This window comes from Camellia sinensis, chromosome 2, assembly GCF_055761805.1.
Source record: "Camellia sinensis isolate YWXY chromosome 2, ASM5576180v1, whole genome shotgun sequence".
In the NCBI taxonomy this organism is placed as follows: Eukaryota; Viridiplantae; Streptophyta; class Magnoliopsida; order Ericales; family Theaceae; genus Camellia; species Camellia sinensis.
The window spans coordinates 34,952,283-34,978,798 of record NC_138962.1 but is presented as its reverse complement, the minus strand read 5'-3'; the positions used below and the strand labels follow the sequence as shown (position 1 = coordinate 34,978,798).

General features: G+C 33.1%; 1 protein-coding gene and 1 long non-coding RNA gene across 4 annotated transcripts; both read left to right on the top strand.

Annotated features, from left to right (window-relative positions):
- Nucleotides 1–12,753: 12,753 nt before the first annotated feature.
- LOC145819523 (uncharacterized) lies at nt 12,754–17,723 on the top strand. Of its 3 annotated transcripts, XR_014360276.1 has the most exons (4): nt 12,755–12,873; nt 16,117–16,672; nt 16,757–16,988; nt 17,084–17,723. It is a non-coding gene; the product is annotated as an uncharacterized LOC145819523 (long non-coding RNA). The 3 variants fall into 3 exon arrangements; XR_014360274.1 differs by lacking the exons at nt 16,117–16,672; nt 16,757–16,988; nt 17,084–17,723 and adding exons at nt 14,693–15,084; nt 15,178–15,983 and having other exon boundaries at nt 12,754–12,873; XR_014360275.1 differs by lacking the exons at nt 16,117–16,672; nt 16,757–16,988; nt 17,084–17,723 and adding exons at nt 14,679–15,084; nt 15,178–15,983.
- A 1,259-nt stretch (nt 17,724–18,982) lies between these two features.
- On the top strand, nt 18,983–19,794 carry LOC114261134 (complex 1 protein, LYR family protein). Its single transcript, XM_028201354.2, has 2 exons — nt 18,983–19,319; nt 19,602–19,794. Exons 1-2 carry the CDS (start codon nt 19,110–19,112, stop codon nt 19,653–19,655), a joined length of 264 nt encoding a protein of 87 aa, XP_028057155.2. The 5' UTR covers nt 18,983–19,109; the 3' UTR covers nt 19,656–19,794.
- The last annotated feature ends 6,722 nt before the right edge of the window (nt 19,795–26,516 follow it).

Below are 26,516 nucleotides of genomic sequence, written 5' to 3'. Positions count from 1 at the left end.
ATGATAACATGCATGTGAGAATTCTTTGAAAACTTTTTCAAGATGCCATGATATAGACATGCATCCATGGTATGGCCTATGTTCTTTCATTTTAGCTCAATTCTAACATTACACAACTTAATCCTTTGAATTCATGTGCTAAGTACCCTAAGTACACAACTAAAGGCTTGATTTCTTATCTTAAGTTCTCAATTCCTTGAATTCTAGTGAGTTATTGTTCAAATTCTTCAGTTCCCCTTAATTTTGTAGCAAATTCCTTTGTTTGAAGCTTTCTCCCTAGTCTTTTTCTCTCACTACACGTTTGTTGCCCAAGATGATGGTAGAAAATGTGCCTACTCATCTATAAGTGGCCTATTTATATGTTTGATTAGTTTAGGCCAGTTATTTGTAATTAAGCTAAGCAATTCACTTCAATTATTCTAATTTAATTCGTTCCGAATCGAATTTCAATTGAACCTACCATAATGTTCTAAAAATTCCAAATTATACGTATACCAAGTCAATTTTTGAATCGGATGCCGATAAGGCCTTCAATTTACAGAATAAAACAAAATCAGAGACAGATATTCCTACACAGAACAGATATAAATTCATATAACACCTAACACACGCGTAATGAATGCAAAATTTTACTTTAATTACTTATTAAGACTTCTTAATCATGAATTTACGTAAATCAAAGGTTGGGGTTGTTACAAGCTCTAACTATTCCTGCAAAGGAAGCTGGGTTGCACTCAAATAGAATGCACCCGAGTTGCCAAGAGACAAAACAAGTCAATATATAGGTATACTGGTATGAGTATAAGATTTAACACCCATGTGCCCACCAGACACAAAAAAAGTACATTTAATTCTTGTTACGGGACCAGACAAATAGTTCCATCCACACCGAGACGAAGTGGTAGTTTCCTGAGATACGGTGGCATTTAGTTTCTTGCCCGTACATAACTAAATATAAATTGAGTATAAAATAAACAAAATAAACATAAAAATATGGTGGGTCAGCCCATCATAAAAAAATTAGTAAGACCTACCATTTTGCAAAAAAATAAAATAAAGTTGATATAATTTAATCATAAGTGAATTGCTAAAGAAGTATAAAAAACGCACTATTTTATGCTTAAATAATTTGAATTGACCAAAACTCAAATAATAAAAGTTGCACATAATTAAATTTCCTAAAAAGCAACGAAAATGAATTTAGTAAAAACTGAATAGGTTGAGAGAAAAACTTAATAGAATAACCTAGACGGAATTCAATCGAAAAAATCTAAAGCTGAAAACGAAAAGAAACTACCCTAAGATGATTTTTTTCGAAAAAGTTCAAAACATAAAAAGTGTTCAGAATAATGTTTTACTTCAGTTTACGTGAAACCAATAAAAATGAGCTCGTTTCGTGGGTTAAAACAACATCTAAAATCTACATTGCTAAAACGAATAAAAACTATTGTAGACAAGATCATCCGATTACAAGTTCTAATCGATCTTTTTAGTACAAAGTTAAAATACAAAAGTTGTCTAGAATTACATATACCTACCTCTGTCCAAATTTCGTAATTTATTGAGGTCACTTACTATTTTTCAAGATGTACAAATCAATACAATTCAAATTATATCAATAAGTTCATATTTAATTCTTTGTACCTTAACTCCACTACTTCGGCTCTCCACTTCCGGCCTACACATATATCTCATGTGCCTCCCATATACCTAACGCCGCTCAGAAGCCAAACTTGCACGGAGATATTGTCTCGAGTTTGACCTACACTCCTCGCATGGTTAGCATATACGTATGCGCGTAAATCAAAGCACTCGTCTACTCCTGAGAACGAGGCAACAATATATATATACACAATCTCTCATCTACTCATGAGAACAAACATAACAATGTCAAGCCTAAGGCATTCAAATAAATCTTATAATCCTCACCCTTTTTTTTTATACACTCTTCTCACCAACACTAAAATAAAACAACAATACATAGAGTCATGGTAGAGTATAAGGAATATATCTATGGGTTCCCAATTTATTTTAATTTCATATATCCACGAGGGTGATTACAACCATAAAATAAATATATGTAAAAACTCTAAACTTGGCATACACAACTAATCAAAATAATTAAAATCAATCTGTCATCCTTATGCCAATACAATATCAAACCAACATCAAATAAATAAAATACATAAATAAATAAAAACAATGAATTAAACATAAATCAAAGGAAGTGGGTTTTGCATTCACAATTATTTTTCAAAGATCAACAAGTTACTTAAAGAATTAATAAAAACCCCCAAAATAAAACCCTGACCCCTTTTTTTTCCTTTTCTCCTCTGTCGTCTCTCTTTTCTCTCCCTCTCGGTTTGCACTCTTTGATTCCTCACAGAGCCTCTATCTCTTTCTCTCACGGCTTGCTCTTTTTTTTCTTTTTCTTTTTTTAGTGAGCCTCTAAGTTTTGTACCCTAATAGACATATTATATTATTTAAATACAATATAATTACAACATATATAAATATAAATATAAGATTAAATATATATATATATATATTATATAAAAAATATCAATATATATAAATATTCAAATTAATTAAATATCACATTAAATTCTCATATATCCACACAATTAATAAAGTCAAAAATAAAATAAAGTAATAATAATAAATATGACTTGCGAAAAATTAGGCTCGCTACAATATACACACCTCAAAAGAATCTCGTCTCGAGATTCGATAGGAGAGAGTACTAAGCAAAAAGCTCCGGGTACATACGCCGAACTTTCTCTACTAATTCTCAAGTGATATCATTCTCATTTTCGCTCCATTGCACTTTCACCAAGTTCACTTTCTTGTGCCGCAACTGCTTTACATCCTGATCTAGAATAGTAACCAGTCTCACCACATACGTAAGATCATCATTAATCTTCAACACTTCTAGTGATACTACTTGGGAAGGGTCTTGCACACACTTCCATGATAAAGATACATGGAACATTTTGTGAATCATAACTAAAGCAAGTGGTAGGGCTAATTTGTAAGCTACATTACCAATCCTCTCAGTGATCTCATATGGTCCCACAAATCTAGGTGCCAACTTTCTCTTCTTTCCGAACCGCATGATACCGCTCATTGGTGAAACCTGCAAAAACACAAAATGTCCAACATTCAACTCAACCCCCTTATGTTTTTTATCAATGTAACTTTTCTGACGACTCTATGCAGTCTTAATACGTTGCCGAATAATGTTAACCTTTTCTGTGGTTTCTCTCACCAACTCTGGCCCTAACAACAACGCATTTCTTACCTCCATCCAACAAGCAGGTGATCGACATGGCCTCCCATACAAAGCCTCAAAAAGTGCCATCCCAATACTAGAGTGATAGCTATTATTATAAGCAAACTCCACCAATGGCAAATGTTCTTCCCAACTACCACCAAGATCGAGAACACAAGCTCTCAACATATCTTCTAAGATTTGATTTACCCGCTCAGTTTGCCCATCCGTCTGAGGATGATAAGTCGTGCTCAGGTCTAACCTAGCACCCAAAGCATACTGAAAACTCTTCAAAAACTCTCACAAACAATGGATCATGATCTGAAACTATAGAAATTGGGTGCGCCGTGAAGTTGCACCACCTCCCGAATATACGTCCTAGCCAGTTTATCCGTAGTTCAGTGAACACTGATAGGAATAAAATGAGCAGACTTGGTGAGCCGATCCACTATCACCCAAATAGATTCATTGCCTTGCTTAGACCGCCGCAATCTATCCACGAAGTCCATAGAGATGTATTCCTATTTCCAAGTAGAGATCTCAAGAGGCTGCAAAAGTCCAAACGGTTGTTGGTGTTCTACCTTAACTTGTTGGCACACATAACATCGAGAAACATACTTTCCTACGTCTTTCTTCATACCTTCCCACCAAAACGTCCTCTTCAGGTCATGATACATCTTAATTCCACCAGGGTGAATGATATATTGGGACCTATGGGCATCATTCATTATCTCTTTCCTCAATTCAACAATGTTCGGTACACACAACCCGTCCCTAAATCGCAATCTCCCATCTGAGTCCATAGACCAATCAGTAGGACAATCATCGATCAAATCCACTATAAGGTCATCAAGCTTGTTGACAAGGAACCCATCTAAACACTACATCTGACGAACTTTATCCAGTAATGTCGGTTGCACGGTCAAACTACCAATGTATGCCCTCTTGAAACTCTCTATTGGTTGAACGTCATGCATCGAAACAAACTCCAAGGACTTCCATTCTTGAATAATCAAAGAAGTTATAATCCCATGTTTGTCGACTAAGTGCATCTGCGACCACATTTCCTTTCCCCGGGTGGTAAAGGATCTTGAAATCATAACTACTGATAAATTCAACCCACCTTTGCTGCCTCATGTTCAACTTTTTTTGAGAAAAAAAATATTTAAGGCTCTTGTGATCTGTATATAATTCCAAGTGCTCCCCAAACAAGTAGTGTCGCCACACTTTCAACGCAAAAATAACTGCTGCCAACTCTAAGTCATGAGTAGGGTATCATCTCTCATGAGGTTTTAACTGTCGAGAAGCATAAGATACAACCTTCTGATGCTGCATCAACACACATCCGAACCCAGTTCCACTCGCATCAGTAAACACTACTAACTTTTCCTCTTGTACTGGTGTAGTTAACACCGGTGTTGTAGTCAAACACTGCTTTAACTCCTGGAAAGCTCTCTGACAATCGTCTGTCCATATGAACTTCATATTCTTGCAGATCAAATTGGTCATGGGTGCGGCAATAGTGAAAAACTTCTCTATAAATCTCCTGTAATAACCGGCTAGTCTTAAAAAACTCCTCACCTCTGAAGGGTTCGTGGGCTGCTTTCATTCTTTGACCGCAACAACTTTCTCGGGATCTACCGCTATCCCCTGATTGGACACAACATGTCCCAAAAGTAGAACTTCATTATCCCAAAAGTGACACTTACTGAACTTAGCATATAACTAGTGTTCCCTCAAAGTTTGCAACATGACTTTCAAGTGTTCTCTGTGCTCTTCCTCATTTTTAGAATACACCAGGATATCATCTATGAAGATAATTACAAACTTATCTAGATACGGTTGAAAAATTCTGTTAATCAAGTCCATAAAATGGGCAGGAGCATTTGTCAAACCAAAAGGCATTATAGGAAATTCGTACAACTCATACTAAGTCTGAAAAGTAGTAAATGGTATACTTTCCTCTGACACACCCATCTAATGGTAACCCGTTCTAAGATCAAACTGAGAGAACACGGCTACCTTCTTTAACTGATCAAACAAGTCATCAATTCTAGATACCGGATACTTGCTCTTGATAGTCACCTTGTTCAGCTCTCTGTAATCTATGCACATGCGGAGAGTGCCATCTTTCTTGGAGACAAAGATCGCGGGTGCTCCCCAAGGCAAGTTACTTGAACGTATGAACCCTTTCTGAAGCATCTCTTCCAGCTGTTTCTTCATCTCTGCAAGCCCTTTAGGCGCCATTCTGTATGCTGCTTTAGAAATCGGTGAAGTTCCCGGCACTAGATCTGTAACAACCTGAAAATTTAAATTGTCCCTTAAATTGTATATTAGTATTATTTAATTATGAATGAGAAAAATATAATTTTATGTATAATTAATTAAGCTTAAAAAAAGAAGAAGAAGTATATACACGACTTGTCACCACCTTAGCACATAGGGTGGTGAATATGCATATATATGTAGGATGAGTCACCTAGGTAAGAAGCAAATGGCAAATAAATTGAGTGACACGTGGTGGCAAATCTTGCCACATGACTTGCATATACCCCCTATAAATAGTACAGTCGCTAAGCTTCGAAAAAAGAATGAAATATACATAGAGAAAGAACGGGTGCAGCATACATGCAATAGGGAATCAAGAGTAAAAAAATAAAGGTCAAGGGTCAATAGTAAGGTGAGTTATATTATAGCTTGAGTCGCCATAATATATTTTACGTATATTTTGAATTACCATAATTTATTTTACGTAAATTGTGTTTTAAGTATGTTATTTATTTTATGAACCTTATTTTGTATAATAAGGAAAACTCACGGATATAACTATTTATTAGAATGTGTTTTGAGTAATTATTTTATAAGTACCACCACAGAGGTCCCATGTCTTGGGGGACTTAAATAGCCATTGGCCCTCTGATTAGTCACTGTGTGACTCTCTGTCTACCGTGGATCCACTGACACTCTAATTTCTGGTGTGGAGCAAAGTGCTGTACGGAACTACGTGCTACACTATTGTGGGAACCACCTCTAGAGTTCGTACGAGCCATCTCTTAAGTCCATACATCTGTTTTGTTCTGTACCATGATTATGATTTCTGGTGTAGAGTAAAGTGTTGTACGGAGCTAACTGCTACACTATGGTGGGAGCCACCTCTAGAGTTCGTATGAGCCACCGCTTGAGTCCATATATCTATATTGTTCCGTTCTGTACCGTGGTTATGATTATTTTGTTTATATGATTTCTGTATTATGTGTCAAATGATTTCCGTATTATATATTCTGCATTTTAATATCAAGCTTGATTTAGCCAATAATTATCCATAGTAATTTTATACCCTCATGCTCTCAGTATAATATTTCACACTTTTGCCATGTGCTTATAGCTGTTTACCAATTTTCAGGAAACAATGCAATTCAAAAATAGCTTTTGGAAAGTCTTAGATGCGGGGCTGCGGAATAAATACACACAACACTTTTATAGTATTTGTAATTCTATCATTCATATGTAAATATCGGCCTTTTTGGTCAATAAATTTTGTTATAAAAATAGAAGCTCCAATGATTATTTTGATATCCTCACTTAAATATTTTTTCCGCTCGCGTTTGGTAATTTGTTTAAGAATTGGTCGGAGGTAACTTTAGTTACTGGCCATCACGATACTTAACCCTTAGGTACAGGGAACGGGTCGTGACAAGGTCAATGCGAAACTCTACTACATGTCGAGGTGGAGGTCCAGGTATCTCTTGAAATACATCCTCAAACTCACGTACCACATCTACCTCACTAATATCTTGCTCAGGAATTTCTACCGAGCACAGAAAACTCGTCATTACCGACTCTTCTCCATTGCTAGAAGTGTGGGTAAACCATGGCATATCGGGAATATTTATATTCACAGGCACAATCTAGAGTCACAAAGTGTTTCCGTTGCCAATCCATACCCAAAATAATTACAAACCCCTCAAACCCTAACATAATTAGGTCCACATACAAGACTCTACCCGCAAAATCAATCTCAAAATCTTTACACGTCTCATAAAGAGTAATTGTCCCTCCTAAAGGGGTCTCAACACGTATAGGTCTAGATAATGAGGTAGTTACAAGGTGTTCTCTTTCTATAAACTGTCTAGATATGAAAGAATGAGAGGCACTAATATTAAAAAGTACTCTAATGTGTTCTTGAAAAAGATTAAAGATACCTTCGTGCCATCACCTTTAAGTTAAACACACAAAAAGAATTCGTTTATAAATACTTAGAATAAATTCAACCACTAAACTAAACCAGCTAAACCCATGTTTCCACAATCCAATGATCACCTAAACTCTCACAAGTTTAGGGTCACTTAGAGCTCTGACACCGAACTGCTATGCTCCAAAATTTGGAAAATTAAATATTAAATTAGGATTAAACCCTAATCAATATTCCATCATCCAAGTCCTATGGGTGAAACAAAATCTAAACTTTCTCGTCTCTATAAGGTTTAAGTATATTTGAATACTAAAAAAAAATACAAAGGATAAAAAAACTAATAATTACAATAAACTAATATCAACCCTAAACTCGAGAAAACAAAAGAAGTCCAAGAGACATGTCCAATAACTATAGTTATTTCTCGTCACCACTGTAGCTCCAACTAATCCTACAAAGGAAGCTCGGCTGCGTTCAAATAGAACGCACTCGAGTTGCCAAGAAACAAAACGAGTCAGTATAGAGGTATACTAGTATGAGTACAAGATTTAACACCCACGTGTCCACTAGATACAGACAAAAGTATATTTAATTCTTGTTATGGGACCAGACAAGTAGTTCCACCCACACCGAGACGAAGGAGTAGTTTCCTGAGATACGGTGGCATTTAGTTTCTTGCCCGTACACGACAAAATATAAATTGAGTATAAAACAAACAAAATAAACATAAAAATATGATGGGTCAGCCCTGCATAAAAAAATTAGTAAGACCCACCATTCTGCAAAAAAAAAATAAAGTTAGTATAATTTAATCATAAGTGAATTGCTGAAGAAGTATAAAAAAATACATTGTTTCATGTTTAAATAATTCGAATTGACCAAAACTCAAAGAATAAAAGTTGTACAGCATTAAATTTCCTAAAAGTTTTCACAAACGAATTTAGTAGAAATTGAATAGGTTGAGAGAAAAACTTGATAGAAGAACCTAAATGGAATTCAACCAAAAAAATCTAAAGTTGAAAACGAAAACAAACTGCCCTAAGATGATTTTTTTGGGACAAGTTCAAAACACAAAAAGTGTTCAGAATAATGTTTTACTTTAGTTTACGTGAAGCTAATAAAAATGAGCTCGTTTCATGGGTTAAAACAACATTTAAAATTTACATTGCTAAAATGAATAAAAACTATTATAAACAAGATCATCCAATTACAAGTTCTAATCGATCTTTTTAGTACAAAATTAAAATACAGAAGTTGTCTAGAATTAGGTATACATGCCTCTGCCCAAATTTCGTAATTTGTTGAGGTCGCTTACTATTTTTCAAGATGTACAAATCAATATAATTCAAACTATACCAATAAGTTCATATTTAATTCTTTGTACCGTAACTCCACCGCTTCAGTCCTTCACTTCCAGCCTATACCTATATCCTATGTGCCTCCCGTATACATAATACCACTCCGAAGCTAAACTTGCATGGGGATATCATCCTGAGTTTGACCCACACTCCCCGGATGGTTAGCATATACGTACGCGCGTAAATCAAAGCACCCGTCTACTCTTGAGAACGAAGCAACAATATATATATATATACACAATCCCTCATCTACTCATGAGAACAAATATAACAATGCCAAGCCTAAGGCATTCAAATAAATATTATAATCCTCACCCTTTTTTTTATACACTCTTCTCACCAATACTAAAATAAAACAACAATCCATGTAGTCATGGTGGAGTATAAGGAATTTATCTATGGGTTTCCAATTTATTTTAATTTTATATATCCATGAATGTGAATACAACCATAAAATAAATATATATAAAAACTTTAAAACTGACATACATAGCTAATCAAAATAATTAAAATCAATCTATCATCCTTATGCCAAAACAATATCAAACCAATATCAAATAAATAAAATAAATAAATAAATAAATACAACGAATTAAACATAAATCAAGGGAAGTGAGTTTTGCACTCACAATTATTTTTCAAAGATCAACGAGTTACTTAAAGAATTAATAAAACCCCTAAATAAAACCCTAACCCCTTTCTTTTCCTTTTCTCCTCTGTCATCTCTCTTTTCTCTCCCTCTCGGTTTGCACTCTTTGATTCCTCACGGAGCCCCTCTCTCTCTCTCTCTCTCTCTCTCTCTCTCTCTCACGGCATGTTCCTCTTTTTTTCTTTTTTATTTTGTTTGTTTTAGTGAGCCTCTAAGCTTTGTGCCCTAATTGACATATTATATTAATTAAATACAACATAATTATAACATATATAAATATAAATATAAGATGAAATATATATATAACACCTTTTATATATATATAAAAAATATCAATATATATAAATATTCAAATTAATTATATATAATTAAATATCACATTAAATTTTCATGTATCCACACAATTAATAAAATCAAAAATAAAATAAAGTAATAATAATAAATATGACTTGCGAAAAATTAGGGTCGCTACAACATTTTCGTACTAATTAAAGTTCTTGACAAATTTCTTGAGTTAGTATTTTCTAAAGTGAATTTTTCAAGAGTGATCTTAGAGTGATAGGATTATGGTTTAGGAGTTGGAAGGTGAAATGGTTATTATATTTTTAGTATTTTTAGAATTAAATTACAACTATCTAAAAAATCACTATAAGATTACTTTAGAAAAAAATCACACTAGAGAAACCGGACTCAAATTTTCTGGGCTTAATGCATGACCCATCATTATATGTCCCATATTCTCGTACAAATAGTGGACATGGGACAGAAATTCAGCACAATGGACCTATTGCAAGTTCTTATTTGTTCATGATAGAAGTAAGAGAAGTTACGGGCCGGTCCTTTGGACCGTACTTAATTTCTAGGAAGTCCTGGCCCAAAATAATTTAATCTATCATTCATTTTTATCCTTTACATTCAGTTAAGTGATTTTACCCTAAACCCAAACACATCCCTCTCTCTCTCTCTCCCTTATTTCTATCACTGCATACCATCTCTTCCTTTATCACCAAATATATCGCTCAGCTCAACCGCCATCTCCTTCTTCCTCGTTGCCATAACCGTTGCTCCTCTCCCATCATTCATCTACTAGCTTCAACACCGCAATCCTCCATCATTGATCTTCCATCTCCGACATCGTCGTTGCCACCATCTTCCTCCATCATTGATCTACTATCTTCTACATCGTCGTTGCTACCATCTTCCTCCATCACCAATTTGAGATGCAAAGTATTCAATCAGTGCATTGAAAGGTATTGTTGATCTTTTACAGACGTGTAACTGATCTGATAAATTTATTACTTAATTTAGTGGTAAATTTGTTGTGATGCCCCTCTCTCTTTCTCAAATCAAATCTACTATTTGTAAATTTTTTAATAAATTCAACAGTGATAAATTTATCACTGGTTTAAACAAATTTATCGCTGGTTTAAACAAATTTATTACTGGTTTAAACAAATTTATCATTGGTTTTCACAAATTTACTGACAAATTTATCACTGATTTAAACAAGATAGGAGTTCCAATCGGCATTGAAAAAACCTAGATGAACCCATCATTGTTCTAATCTAACACTCTAAATGCCTCTCTTAAGTCTTCTTTTTCGTCTCGCTCGTCCATTATTAATTGGTACAGAGCTCCGAACTCGTCAATGTCGACACACACATCTCCATTTATGTCGATTTTCTTGATCTCTCTCAGATCTAACACCATCTCTCTCAAATCCAAGGGTCACAGAGACAGTTCTCATGTTCACCAACACCAACGAATAACTGTTTGATTGCCAAGTCTTCGGCTCAAACTTCCTCACTGCCATCAAAGCCGTGACCCCTTCGTCTCTTTCCAACATTACAGTGGCGCAATCAATGGCTCTGGCAATATAACAGCAAGGGCAAAATTGGGATAAAAAAAATATAATAGAACTTCCTAGTGCATGAGATAGAAACTTAAGATCTAATGAGTAATAGATTTAATTATTAGGACCGACTAATAAAAAAATCCATAGAAGTAATGGGTCAATAGGCCCATTGCTTCTCTTTTCGGCTTCAGGGGCCTAGAATAAGCCCAGTGTATTATTCAAATGTGGCTCATAAAATCTTAGGAAATTATTGGTGAATGACTTAAAGATCTATAAGTTTTATATATTTTTTGATAATTTTTTTTTATATATATTTTAAGTTTTTTTCAATTTATCTCAAAAATTTATTTGTTTTTACAAATTAATAGAAAATAATACATTAATAGTCACGTAATATAATAATATTTTATTATATATAACTCAACATAAATTCAAATTTTAATATAATAATATATTTTTTATATCATGTAGTAATTAATATGATATTTTTTTTATCTAATTTTAAACAAAAATTAATTTTGAAAAAAAAAAACATAAAACATAAAGAGGCAAGTGAGAACCAAAAAAAAAAATCAATGATCAAAGTAAAAACATAGTAAACTATAATAGGCACAAAGTGTAATTTACACTACTCTTTTATTCTTTATATGTTTTGGTAAGCTTGTCGAGTGTGGGGGGTGATTATTTGATAGTACGGCAGATTGTGTGGTGTTTTATGGTAATATAATTGATAAAAGTTGTGGAGTATTAATTATTTTATGTTGAGTGATTAAAAAATATGAAGAGATATAATGAATGATAATTGATGAGAGAGTACGTGATTTTCTGGCATTAGGGCTGTGTGAAACACCATTAAATCCGTTAAAACTGCACCAATTCGTATCAATTTGCGCCGTTTTATCCGCTAACCACGATTTAAACTTTAAAATTTATAATCCGCCTTTGAAATGGCCTTGCTTTGCTATAATTAATACATATATATTTTTTAACCTATAATAAAATATCAAAATAAAAATGAGTATTAGAGAAATTTAATATGTGAAATTTATTACAAATTAGTAGTAATATATATAAAAATATTAGATAAATTAGTGATATATATTATACAAAAGTTTAATAATTGATTAAAATATTTTTCAATCCATCAATTCATTTTCAAACTGTAATTTGTCAATCCGTCAATTTAAGCAGCTGTCCAATTTATAATTTTATCATCAAACTCGAACCGCACTACGCAGTGCACACACCCGCGTGGCGGTGTTTGGGAACCCGGGTTGCCTCAGATTTTATTCACAACGGAAAAAAATTCAAAAAACAAGCAAGGTAGGTCCAGCTGTATGGCACTTTGTGGGTAAAATGACGAAATCACCCTCCGTTGCTCAACCTATTTCGCACCACGACATTCATCTCCCATATCTCAAAAAACTCTCACAGAACCCCTCTCTACCTGGACGCTTTGACCGAAATAGGTTGAGCACCTCTCCGACAGCTCACTCCGGCGGCACTGTTACGGAAGACGAAATAGCCGATCGTCGACAACCTACTAAGGTACGGTTGCCAAACACCATCCTCTGAAATTTATCTTCACCGATCTGCAACCTAATTTACAATAGTTCTCCCCCGTAATTTTTTTTTCTCCGCTCGTCTTCAGTAACCGATCTTCGTACTTAGCTTCACCTGCTCGTGTGCAACAGAAATTACATTGCAATGCAAACCATTTTTCATATTTCCCCTCTTCCTTCATTTTGGGTTTTGTTCAGATCTTCTTCACCAAATTTTTTTTTTCTTTCTACTGACCATCTGGAAGTTGTCTGCATCTGGAAGTTAAAAAATGAATTTCATTTGGAAGTTGTCTGCATCCAAATGAATTTTAAAAAATACATTTAAAAATGGATTTTTTTTAAAAAATGAATTTCATCTGGAAGTTAAAAACCCGATTTCCATGCTAACAACTACAATGTTAAAATATGAATTTGGCACAGATTTCAATTTGGAAGTTGTCTGCATCGATTTTTTTTTTATTTTTTTTTCAATGAATTTCATTTCCTGTGTAGAGTACAAAACATGGCCAAAATTATTTCTCAAAGTTAATTGTTTTTTTTTTCTTCCCCAAAATTATTCCCATATATGAAATTTTGCTTTCATCAAAAAATTAATAAAATTTCTAATTTACATTTGATGAATTTTTAGTTTGGGAAAAAAATACATCTTTTTTAATTTCATTGAACCTGTTCTTTGTAGGCCCTAATTTATTGAATAAATAATTTCATGGTGCAGAGTGTTGGGATTTTTGGAATGTTGTTGGCTTTTTTGTATCCTTCATCTGGTATAGATTTCATGAATTAGTAATTAATTGATTGTAACAAAAAAAAAAAAAAAACAATCCGTGTGGGTTTTTCCCAAGGGCACACAAATGTGGTTAACACATGAACACAAAAATATGGATGTCAGCTAATTAGTTTGTGTTAACTGTGCATTGCATTTGAAGTGCCCACGGCTGTTGCAGTTTGTTATGTTAACAATTTAGTCAATCTGTTATGCTGAAAAAAAACTGGTTAGTAATAAAAATAGATTGCTATTCCTTCATTCTTTAATGAAATATATTATCTGTTACACTAGCTTTGGAATACTTGTATTGCAATTATAACCCCAATCAGTGGTGTTGTTGTAGTCATGTGCTTGTTCTGTGTGTAGTCATATGGCTTTCTCATTTTCCACTGCCACGTTGACATGGCCACAGCGCATGTGTGCTTGTGGCTATGGCCATTGTCTTGTGAAGGTATCCAGATCTCACAAAAATCCTGGGCGTGCATATTATGTTTGCCCTTGGCCCATGGTGAGTTGTACCAAATGATTATTTGTCACTCCAGTTATATGCACACTGTAATTCCCATAACTAATAACTGTTTTACATTTCTCACTCATTAGCAATGTGGTAATTGGATTGGTTGGTGTGACGAATCAGGGACACGGATCCCTGACCATGACTCTGGGTCAACCGATGTCATGCAGTTACTGGCTGATGTCGTGAACATTTTCAATACCTTGCGTGTAATGAAAACGGTGGTTTGTGTGTTGTGTATCCTGGTCATCATCTTATTATTGTAAATGTAAACCCCGTAAAAACCCCTTCGTTAATATGTATCCATTTGTTAGTGTCTTGAAGAAGTACTATCTTGAACAAGTAAATGCATTGTCATCGTTGTTATGTAAACGCTACACATTGTTAGTAATTATCATACTACTTTTTATATAATTGTGGAAGTTGTCTTGTACATATTGTTCATAGTTTATGTTTGAAATGTATTAATCAACTGCGTTCTAATGTTAAAATATATGTCCTCTCACATTAGTGTAATGACTACAGCACGGTTGTCCTCTCGCACCCCGTCTAAGAATAAAGGGGTTGGCCCATCAAGTACCGAAGCCATTGTTGATGGCTTAGATAATGCACATAAGGCGAACTAGGACAGTGTAGCGACAGAAATCTTCTTACAGTGTGTTAGGGACACAATATTAGCGGGTCGTCGGGTAGGTACAATCATAACCAGAGCATGGCATAACGAAATCGCACTAAAATTTGCTAAGCGCACGGGTAGACGTCATGACATTACACAACTTAAGAACAATTACAACAGTTTGAAAAAGGAATGGCAGGCCTGGATCAAGTTGATGGATACCAATAAGGGTGTGACTGGGTTTGACAAGGACACTAGGTTGTTCACAGCGTCGGAGGAGTGGTGGGACAATCTCAAATCGGTATGTACGAACATATATTTTATTGTACGTAATAAGCAGCCCCTGTAATTTTGTACACACATGTAATTTTGTACTTGCATTTCCCATTTGTAGACAAACAAGGACGCTTACAAGTTCAAGACAAAACCATTGGAGCATGAAGATTTGATACGCGAAGTATTCACCGGTGTAACTGCCACTGGCAAACACCATTAGACGCCCGGGGAGAAGGTTGTAGATGTTGGCGAAGGTAAATCCGACTTAGTGAACTCTCCTGGGTTGGTACCATTTACCGAGCCATACAGACCAGTCGTTAACTCACCTCCAAACTCCCCCACCGTCCACCTTGACGAAGCTGACCCCAGGACACAGAGGAAAAAGGGAGGTAGCACTAGTGGAAAGTCGAAGAAGGTCTCTACTGGAGCATCGGTTCCTGCGGATAGTTTTAACCATTTGTCTAAGGTGATTGAAACACAAAAGCACCTGACGGTCAAGCACGGAACTGGTGCATCGCAGAAGTATGGCATTGAGCCATGTATGCAGCGACTTATGGCTATCCCGAACTTCATTAGCACCCCACTGTTCCATTTCACCTGCACTGCATTAGAGAACGCGGATTACCGGGAAATATTGATGTGCATGCCAGATGATGAGAATGTAGTTGGTTGGCTTGCGGCATTACAGGTTTCAAAAGGCCTATGCGTACCTTGGTTAGGTCTTTCACGCAAAAATGGGACGTCTTTTGTTTTCATGTACTTTTGTGTTTTTTGTGGACTAGTTTTGTGGGTCTTTTTTGTAAGTTGTTTTGTTTTTTCCTATGGTTTCACAGTGATGTAGTTATTGGTACTTTACTTTTGTGGACGGTACGTACTTTTGTCTTGCGCATTATGGGATGATGTTGTAACCTTTATTTTTGGGCATACTTCACTTTAATGGTTGCATGTAACGTAATGGCAAGTATGGCATTGTTCCAATTTTATGGTTGAACGTTACTGGTCCAAATGTGCTTAGTTTACAACTGGATAATTGATTTCTGTGTTGTGTGCATTGTAGGAGTCATCAACGAATAATGTGGAAAGGTCAAAGCAGTAACTATAGAAATTACGATGATGTAATCATCGAACTCGCAGAGGAAGAAGAAGACCTACAAAAAAGCGTAATCAATGATACTGCGCAGCATGCAATGGAATATTACCTAAAGTACATAGAGAAGATCCCATGCCGAACTTCTATTCTGACCGGTCGTGCATGGATTCAAGAATTGTTTGATGGGCACATAGGCAGACGTGAACAAAATTTGCATATGCCGCTGTATGTGTTTCAAGCGTTGTGTGACACATTGCGAAGCGACTTCGGTTTACGGGTACCTACAAGACCCCAAGAATTACACATTGAAGAAAGTGTTGCGATGTTCATCCATACGTTGGACGGATGCACAAACCGAAAACTTTAGGAATGATTCCAACACTCGGGAGAAACTGTGTTGCGACATTTCCTTGCAGTGTTGGAAGCGATGAAGTTTTTCACAAAAGTGCATTGCAAGTCCACCAGAGATCAAAATAATAGGCATCCATATTTGCGATCCAGAGGGAAATACGTGCCTTTCAAGGTTAGCATATTAGTTGCGGTTATCGGTTAATTTTGATTTTATGTGACGTACGTAAATCTCATGTCATGTACGTTATTGGTGCAGCATTGTATAGCAGCGTTGGACGGTACTCATGTAGAAGCCGTGTTGCCTTCCCGTGATGCCGGCACATATTACGGTCGCAGAGGATATCCAACCCAAAACATACTAGCAGTATACGACTTCGACATGTGCTTCATTTTCATATCTTGTGGTTGGGAAGGAAGCATGCATGATAGTCGCATATTTAACAAAATAATGGAGAACGAACATGCACCGTTCCTGCACCCCCAAGAAGGTAACACATTTGAATTTAAGTACTCAATTATTTATTTTGTTGAAAATCTTTAATTGATTGACCAAATGTAGGTAAATATTACCTTGTGGATGCAGGATACGCAAACAAGAAGGGGTATTTGGCACCATACAAAAAATCTCGGTATCACCAAGTAGAGTTCCGAGATCGCGGACGACCCGATAACCAAGAGAATTGTTTAACGAGACGCACGCATCATTGAGGAGCGTGGTGGAAAGACCATTTGGAGCGTGGAAATCGCAGTGGAAGTTCCTGAACAACATGCCGGACTATGATTTTGCGACGGTGCAAGTGCCATTGGTTGGTGCGTCAATGGCCTTACACAATTTCATCCGTAGGCACGAGATAGCTACTAATGCATACAACGAACATGTCAGTTGTTCCTCTGTTCCAGATGACATGCCCGCCGCGGAAGGCGAACAAAATATGGATGATGGCCTCATGGTTGGAGATACGGATGTAGATATGGCAAGAGTTCGCGTGCTCGTCCGTGACCATTTGTTTCATATATGGAGTAAGGACTATTGTGAAATGCTTGTTATCTAGCTTATGTGTTTGTGTAATTTGTAATTTGTATTTCCGTAGCGGCTTATGCATGCAGCGGCTTGTGGGACTATTGTGAAATGCTTGTTAAGGACTATTGTGAAATGCTTGTTATCTAGTGAAGGACCATGTATGCAGCGGCTTATGGGATTGTAACAAATTATTTAAATTAGTAATTCGTGTATGGAGAATCAAAGTGTGTTGCAAATTTACATTTTTTTGAAACAATACATCTAATTCGAATAAAATGAAAAATTAAAATAAATTGTCAAAATTAAATTTAATATGTGAAAATTAAAATAAAGGAAAAATTAAAATTAAATTAAATTTTATATGTGAAAATTGAAATAAATGAAAATTACCAAAAAAAAATAGGTGACAAAATAAATGAAGAATTAAATTTAAAATAAATGAAAAATTAAAATAAATTTTATATGTGAAACCAAAAAATTTGAATTTATCAAAAAATAAATGAATGGAGAATGAAAATCAATTAAAAAAATTGAATTTAATAAATTGAAGCACAACACAATAAATAAATTGAATTTATCAAAAAATAAAAAAAAAATTACAAAAAAATAGTTGACAAATTAAATTTTAATTCGAATAAATGAACAATTAAAATAAATTTTATATGTGAAAATTAAAATGAATGTTGACAAATAAATTGTTTTTATTTTCTGGAGAAATAGTTGCAATTTTCAATTAAATGAAAAATATCATTAATTTTAATATGACAATTTTCAATGAAAAATACAATTTTTATTTTTAATATGAAAAACACAATTTTCAATTGTTTGCACCATGTGATAATTGCTTCGTAAATGTGGCCACGTGTCCACGTAGATTTCAGTTTCTAATGTGGGAGGAATGGTGGCCACGTGGCCATTACCAAATCAACAATGGTTCATCCCTTTCTCTCCCACCCCTTTGACCCCCTCTCTCTCTCATTGATTATATTTTCTTTTTCTTTTTTTTTTCTGCTCCCCCAATCACCACCCGTCACGTGGTAAAGGGGGTCCCAAGCATTATTCTTACCAAATATGTGCAATTAAATATTCAATAGGGATAATTTGGTCAATTTATATTTCACTATCATTTTAAACACATTTTTCAATATAATAAATTTAAAAAAATTCATCTCATCTTCCTAAATACGCAAATAAACTATCTTACTAAAATACTCAAACCACATAAAAACTTCAAAGAAAAAAAAAAAAAAAAACTCATTTTCCAAATACCCACATAATTTTTCTTGAAAAAATACTTTGGAGTATTAAAAATAGAGTACTAGGAGAAACACTAATGATGTGACAGTAGATCTCGCTTACTTTCTACGTCTTGTTTTTATTTTTTTTTTCTTTATTATTATTTTCAATAGATTAGTGTTATTAGTGATGCATTTTTTAATAATTTAAATCATTCGTGTTTGCCTTGGGTTACATGACGTAGATTATGACTGCATTTTGAAGCAAAGTCCAAATTTCTCAGATTTGAAAAGCAAAATCGCGAAAGAGTGGATTAAGCAGCGCAGTCCGGTGAGGGAATTGTTGTTGATCGATGCTTGGAAGAGAAATGCAAAAGGCGTTGAGAGCCTACGGGGCAGTGCTGAGGCTGGTGAAGCGACTCCCTAAGGACACAAGGCCTTACTACGCCAAGTACGCGCGAGAGAACTTCGTCAACTACCGAGACTTCGACACCTCTGACCCCAATTCTCTCCAAGAACTCTTCAACAGGACTTACACTCATTCCCTCTGGGTCCTCCACAAGGTCCTCTCTCTCTTTCTCTCACATTCAATATTCACACACACACATACCCATGTATATGTATCGGTTTGCTCTGTTGATGTATATAAACAATGAATAATGCTTGCGACTCCTTTTTGGGGTCACCCCTCACTCCCTGCCACGTGGCAGGGGTGATTGGTGGAGCAGGAAAAAAAAGAAAAAGAAAAACAAAAGATAACCAATGAGAGAGAGGGGGTCAAAGGGGCGGGGGAAAAGGGGGATGAATCATTACTCATAAACAATTGGGTTTTTGTGGGATTCCAGTATTCTGTAGATGAAGCGGCGGCGGACAAGCTGAAGGAGATATGTTTCGGTTGATTATTGCGCGTGCCCACCAAATGTTTGGTGTTATTCCTCAAAGAGGCTAGTTCTGAATTTCTCATCTTTTTTTTTCTTCTTCTTGTTTCTGCAATTTTGATCTTGATGAATTGGCCTGCGGCACGTACTTTGCGTATTGGGGAGTGTTTGTTTTTGTTTTTGCTTTTGTTTTATTTTGTTTTGTTTTTTTATAGGTTTATACTTTTGAAACGGCTCCCAAATACCCAACAATGTACTAATAGAGTCCGTTGATGTTCTTGGGGATAATTTGCCTTTATTTACATTGAATGTGTTTTTGTTTGCCTTGATTTCTATGTTTTTGTTCCACAATTATCTTAGTGAATTGGGAGTCATGGGTTCAGTGGTTAAAACTCCTCCACCTATCAGCCTTGAGATTGTGGGTTCGGACATTAGGCCATTACTTGGTGCAAATAATGTGTTTTTTAATTATCTTAATAAATAAGGATAGATTGGCTATGAGTTTTTGTTTTTTTTACCTGGAAGGTTGCTCTGCATCACTACATGCAGATTAAGGGAATCAATCAGATATGTCACTCATATACATCCTGCATTGTCATCAATTCAAGTTTCTGAGACTGTAGTGCTGTTCAAAACAACTAATGGTAACTTACTTCTCAAATTGGGTCTTTCATACATTTTTACCCTGTTTCAAGTGCAACGTTCAAAACAATTTTCACCATTTTGGAGGCATAGTTTGGTAACAGTGAAGCAAACACTGAAACTTGTTTGATTACAAAGCATTTAATTTTAATTTTTTAGGGAGTATACACAGAAATTGAAGTTTGCTCTTTTGTTCATATGTCCAGGTTCAAAAGAAAAGTGATCAATTTGTTTTAAGTATTAATAATAATTCTTCTTGGAAGTGCAACAAATATTAACTATCCAACTAGAATATCGCAACTTGGATATAGGCCAATGGTTATCAAGTGATTTTTGTGAAATGAAAAGATTGCCTTTTATAGTGTGTTGGCGGTATTCGTGCTTTCTTACCATCAAACTTCTCATTGATGCCTTCTTAGTTGAACACAGGCTATAAGTTCTGAGTTCCAACCTTTGCCGAACACAAGCTATAGTCCTTGAAGCGGGGGTCATTAGAGATTGTGTAGAGGAGTGTGACTTGCTTTATTGCTTGACACTTCATCACCAAAAATATATTTTAAAGAAGGTGGAGTTCAAAGTTTTAGTGATGTTGTAAACAAGCCTATGAAAAGTTATTAATAAATAATAACATATCCACAAATGTATCCCACAACGTCTAGAATCAAGATTAGTTGGATGCTAAAGTAATTCAAATGCTTGACAAGAAAAAATATTTCTATCAAAACATTAGGCATCCAATATGGAAGTTTTTATTTTATTTTCAGGCCATGCCTATAGAGGAGTTAGAAAGTTTTATCCCACGTTAATCAGAATTAAGTCTAGTTAAAACTAATATAATTTAAGTCTAACTGCACCTGCATGCAATTGGAACTAAGTTTAGTTGGATGTTTTTTTTTCTTTTTTTTTTCTTCTTTTGATTACTTGGGTTACTTGCTGCCTTGATATGTTTATGCATTTTTGTGGACAAAAGTATGTGACATTTAACTCATAAAAAAATGACATCTATTTTGAAGAGTCTAGTCAAAGTACTAAGGAAGAAAGAATACTTATTTTTGCATTCGTCAAATGATAAAACTAATGATTCGCCTCTTAAGCAAGCCACTTTGGAAATATTGACTTCAGAATATGGTTCTTAGGAATTATAGTTTGCACCTTGCATTCTCAAAAGCTATGGTTAAGTTTTCCTACATTTCGCATTAGTGTACCCAATACTTGTTTTGTCTGTATCCAAATTTTAATTTTGTTGTTGTATGGCTGATGTTGTTGCTCTTCCAATAAGACCCATTAGAATTTTTAGAACAAATCAGACCTTTTTATTGAATCAAAAAACCTTTCAATTTGAGTGAACATGCTTTTAGTTTGTGTTTTCTCCTTTAGGTGTCATCAGTTTAGAAGTTTTCCAATTTCCAAATTATCATAGTATGTGAAATTTCAAATGTTTAGGAAATTGCTATTGGTTCTTTTTGGCATGATCTCAAGCATGTGGTGCAGTCTATTTTGGGCTTACACCATTCAGGGGCTCTTGATAGGAGTGAGTTGCTTATTCATCATTCATCGAGTTCTTATTAGAATCTAAATTGAGGTGATTATTAGCTTACTTTATTAGATATGTGTTGATTCTTTTATTGGATGATGTTTCCTGGCACCTCACTAATCTTTTTGCTTAATAGAATGTTTTTATCCTTCAGCATTTAGATGTCTTATCTGGATTTGATTGCTTGGCATTGAAGTCTTGGCCAAGTTTTGAATTTTTCTTTGTCAATTAAGTTCAAAGACTCCCTTTGATGTAAACTTGATTGTCACCAATATCACTTTATTTCACTTGCGCATTTCACACACTATTTTCCTTTCCCTTTTTAATTTTACTCAAAATTTATGACCCAAACAAACACAGTTCCAAACACAGTGTTAGTCTATTTTTAGTGCACACTCACACTCTGTTGGAAGTTTCCCAGCACAAGTCCAAGTATTTCCTAACACAACTGGGAACTTCCATAAGAATATGATTCTCTTTGAAGAGATACTTTTCTTCCTGTATTGCTTTCCTCCCCTCTATGGATGCAGCCATGCCACGTGGCCATTGTTGGCCATGTCCAATCAAAAATGGACAGTGCGGCTGACTTGGGTGCCACACTTATTCCTGTCATATTTTTCCCTTTGATTTGGATTATAGATTTGTAGAATTTATGCATTAATTTGTGCAAGTAGATGCTGTATTTTTATCATTTTATAATTATTTTGTGTTTATATATATATATGTATTTTTTTTTTTGCAAGTCTCTTTATATATATATATATATATACTAGCGGTCGGGCACACGCGATGAGTTTCCAAACTCGTTTAGAATTATAATATGAATTTGATATTATTTTTTCTAATAATATACATGTAAATCATATGAATAATTATGTACAATGAAAAATGCAATATTAACATATTTGATAAATAAAATATATGCACATTAAAATATGTACACATCTTTTAAAAAATGCAATATTTACTAATCTTAACTAAAAAAACTGTACAATGAAACTTCATATAAAATCTAAATTTGATAACATGAGACCGGAGATCCTGCAAATCTTGCCCAAAAAAAAATATATATATAAATAAGATATATGTAAAAATTAGTTTGCTAATAATAAACATTGATTAAATTAAAATTTTATGTTTTTAAAGTGAGCCACAATTATACATATGCATATTTTAACAGATAGACTACAATAATAACATTGGTTTTATAATTGGTTTATTATGTATAGACACAAAAAATAATTATTTTGTTAATTTTTTATAAACAAAATTAAAAAATTAAAAACTTAAATATTGACATAGATTGACATAGTCCATATCAAATGTCACGTTCAATAATCTCTTCAAATTGTTTTGATGCAATTTTTGTTATAGATCTATGACAACATTAAATTACAAAAAATAAAATAGAATTTACAAAAAATGAAGTACGTAAATAGGTGTCGATAGAGAATAATCCGAAAAGTTTATTCTGAACAACACAAAGTTATAAAGCAACCTGCAAAAAATATAAACGAAGGAAAATAATAGTCAATTTTTTTCTCCAAGAAATCTATTAACATAATTTTTTCTCTTTTACTTTTTAATGAAGAAAATAAAAAGTGTAAGTAATAATGGTGCACACAAAATAACAAAACAGAAACCCATATTCTTGGAACATTTGCAGTAAAAAAGATTTGATATAATTATAATATGAAATTCATATTTTTTTAAACAAACACAAAAGTAAACAAGCAAATCATTTTATTTATTTTTTTTTGTAAAAACAAGCAAAAGCTTGAAAAAGTGAAACATGAAAAACCCCAAACTATTTAAGTCTAAGTGGGTGTTTGGGAAGTGAGTTTTTTTGTAAGTTTTTTTAGTTATAGGATATTATTGGAGAAAAAAAAATTTGTGTTTAGGAAGATAGTTAGGTTTTTTTGTGGTTGGATGTGATGTTTGTAAGAGAAAAAGTGAAATAATTATAGAATTTGATGTGATATTTTGTTTGGATTGATTTTTTTTTTATTTTGTAACCAATTTGTCTTTTAGTGAAAAAAAAAAAAAAAAAAAAAAAAAAAAAAAAAAAAAAAAAAAACCACAAACCAAACTTCCCAAAAGTCTAAGTCTAAACAATTAAAGTTGATAAGACAAAAAAATGGAAGATACTCATTTTATATAATTTTTTTAAGAGCAATGAATTTTATTTTAAATAAAAATCATCGAAGAACACATACACAAAATTAAGCAATCAAACAACTTAATTTTTTACCTATATTTTAAATATATTTTTTTATCCTTTTAAATTTAGAAACCGCAAACAACTTTAAACTTTTTTATTTTCTTCAAAATTGGGAATTTTTTTATTTTTTATTTTATTTATTTTTCATATTGGGCAAAATCAAATCCTTCAAGTTCCAGACACGTCCATCCATGCTCTCAACATTCGAATATTATTACAAACGGTTAAAACGCTAATTATATTAACAAATAAATCAAACCAATAATTTAAAAAAAATATTATGAACACTGATTGTATTAACAAATAAATCAAACTAATAATTTTTTTTTCTATAAATTGTTTTATAGAAAGTATGATTACACAAAAAATTATGAACACTGATTGTATTAACAAATAAATCAAACTAATAATTTTTTTTTAATTGAAAATATGATTACAAAAAAAAAAAAAAAAAAAATCCAAGACACTCATTTTATATATTTTTTTTAAGGGCACTGAATTTTATTTTAAATAACAAATACACAAAATTAAGTAAACAAACAAACCAAATTTTAAAATACTGAATTTATACACAAAAAAAAAAAAAAAAGCTTAAAAAAGTGAAATGAGAAAAAATCCCAAACTGTTTAAGAATGTTGAATTATTGAAGAACATTGAATTTTTTAAACACACACCAAAAATTTAAGAACACTGTTTTTTTTTCTTTTCTTTTTTATCACACAAAAGGAAGACAATAAACAAATAAATACTGATTTTTTAAGCAGACACAGAAAATTTAAGAACATTGATTTTTTTTTTTTTAAACACACAAAGAAATTTTATGAACATTGATTGTATTAACAAATAAATCAAACTAATAATTTTTTTTTTCTCATTTCTGGGTTTTAATTTCCAGAGCAGTACATCCTGACTGGTTGTTTATGCTATTGTTTCCATTCCCTATTGAACAGTTATTTATGCTTTGGCCATTCAGAGGCTCTGTTTGGATCAATAATTTGAGGGGGGGATTTTGTGATGAGAAGAAACAAAAATGAAGAGAAAAATGGCTGAAATAAAAGTTAAATCTCTATTTGAATATTGGATTGGTTGTAAAAAAAATAAAAATAAGTAAATAAGTAAATAAACTAACACTAAATTTTATTTTAAATAACAAACACACAAAATTAAGTAACACAAACAAATTTAATTTTAAAATACTGAATTTATACACAAAAAAAACAAACAAAAGCTTAATAATAGTACACTGGTGTGTTTGATTGGGGGATAAGAGGGGTGGACTATCCACTGTTTGGACTCCATGTCCGGCCTCCCTCCTTATCCGTCGTTTGATTTTTTTTTAGTCCGGCGGACTCCATGTCCGGTCGGACTCCATGTCCTCCATATGGGGGACTATCCTATCCTGGGGGGGGGGTGGGATTATTTTGGGGGGACTAATCACTGTTTGGATTAGATGCGAAAATGACAATTTTGACCCTCTACTATTAAATTATGTATTATATTTAATAAAATTTAATAAAATTTAAATGTCTCAATTTAAAAATAAAATAATTTTATTTAACTTTTTATTAATGTTTTATTTATTTAATTTTTTAAAATAATTTTTTATAGATATTTTATTGATGTTTTATTTTAAAATTTTGTTTATGTTTTATTTAATTTCATTATTTAAATTTAATACATGTTTTAATAGATGTTTTATTTAAACAATTAAATGTTTAATTTCAACAATAAATAATTTCATTTAGTTAAATTATGTTTTATCTAAACATTTGTACATCAACATGTTTATTAAATTATTTCAACATCTGTACATCAACATGTATATTTATTTAACATCTATTAAATTATGTTTTAATACGTCAACATTTGATTACATCTATATTTGTTAATTGTTAATTACATCAACATTTGTTAATTGTTTAAACATAATCTGTACATCAACATTTATTTAATTGTTAATTGTTAATTGTTTAAACATAATCTGTACATCAAAATAATTTTAATGTTAATTGTTTAAATAAAAATTTAAACATTTAACCATTAGTATGTTTAATTTCAACAATAAATTTTTATTTGTTTTTTATCAATATTAGTATGTTTAAATATCTTTAAACAAAATTTAACCATTAGTATGTTTAATGTTTAATTGTGTAAATAAACAAACACAGTAAAGTTTTGCATGTAAAAAAAATAATGATTTGTTATACAGTAATGATTTAAAACAAATTTTATTGATATTTTATTTATTTATTTATTTATTTAATTTAAAAAAAACGAATTTATTTAATTAAAAATAATTAAAATATTAAAGATATGTTTAATATTGCTATTACTTAGTAAACAATTGAAAAGGGTAAAATAGTCTTTTGTTCATTTATCCTATCCAGTCCGTCCAACCAAACGTTGGATTCACTGAAAATAGTCCTATCCAGGCATCTAATCCCATGAAAAAACAAACACAGGATACATATCCAATCCGACCAAA

Excerpts from the sequence above, each read along its gene's own strand:
- LOC114261134 (XM_028201354.2), top strand. The coding sequence starts at position 19,110 with ATGCTTGGAAGAGAAATGCAAAAGGCGTTGAGAGCCTACGGGGCAGTG. Across the intron at positions 19,320-19,601 it reads CCCTCTGGGTCCTCCACAAG|TATTCTGTAGATGAAGCGGC; the intron begins GTCCTCTCTCTC and ends GTGGGATTCCAG.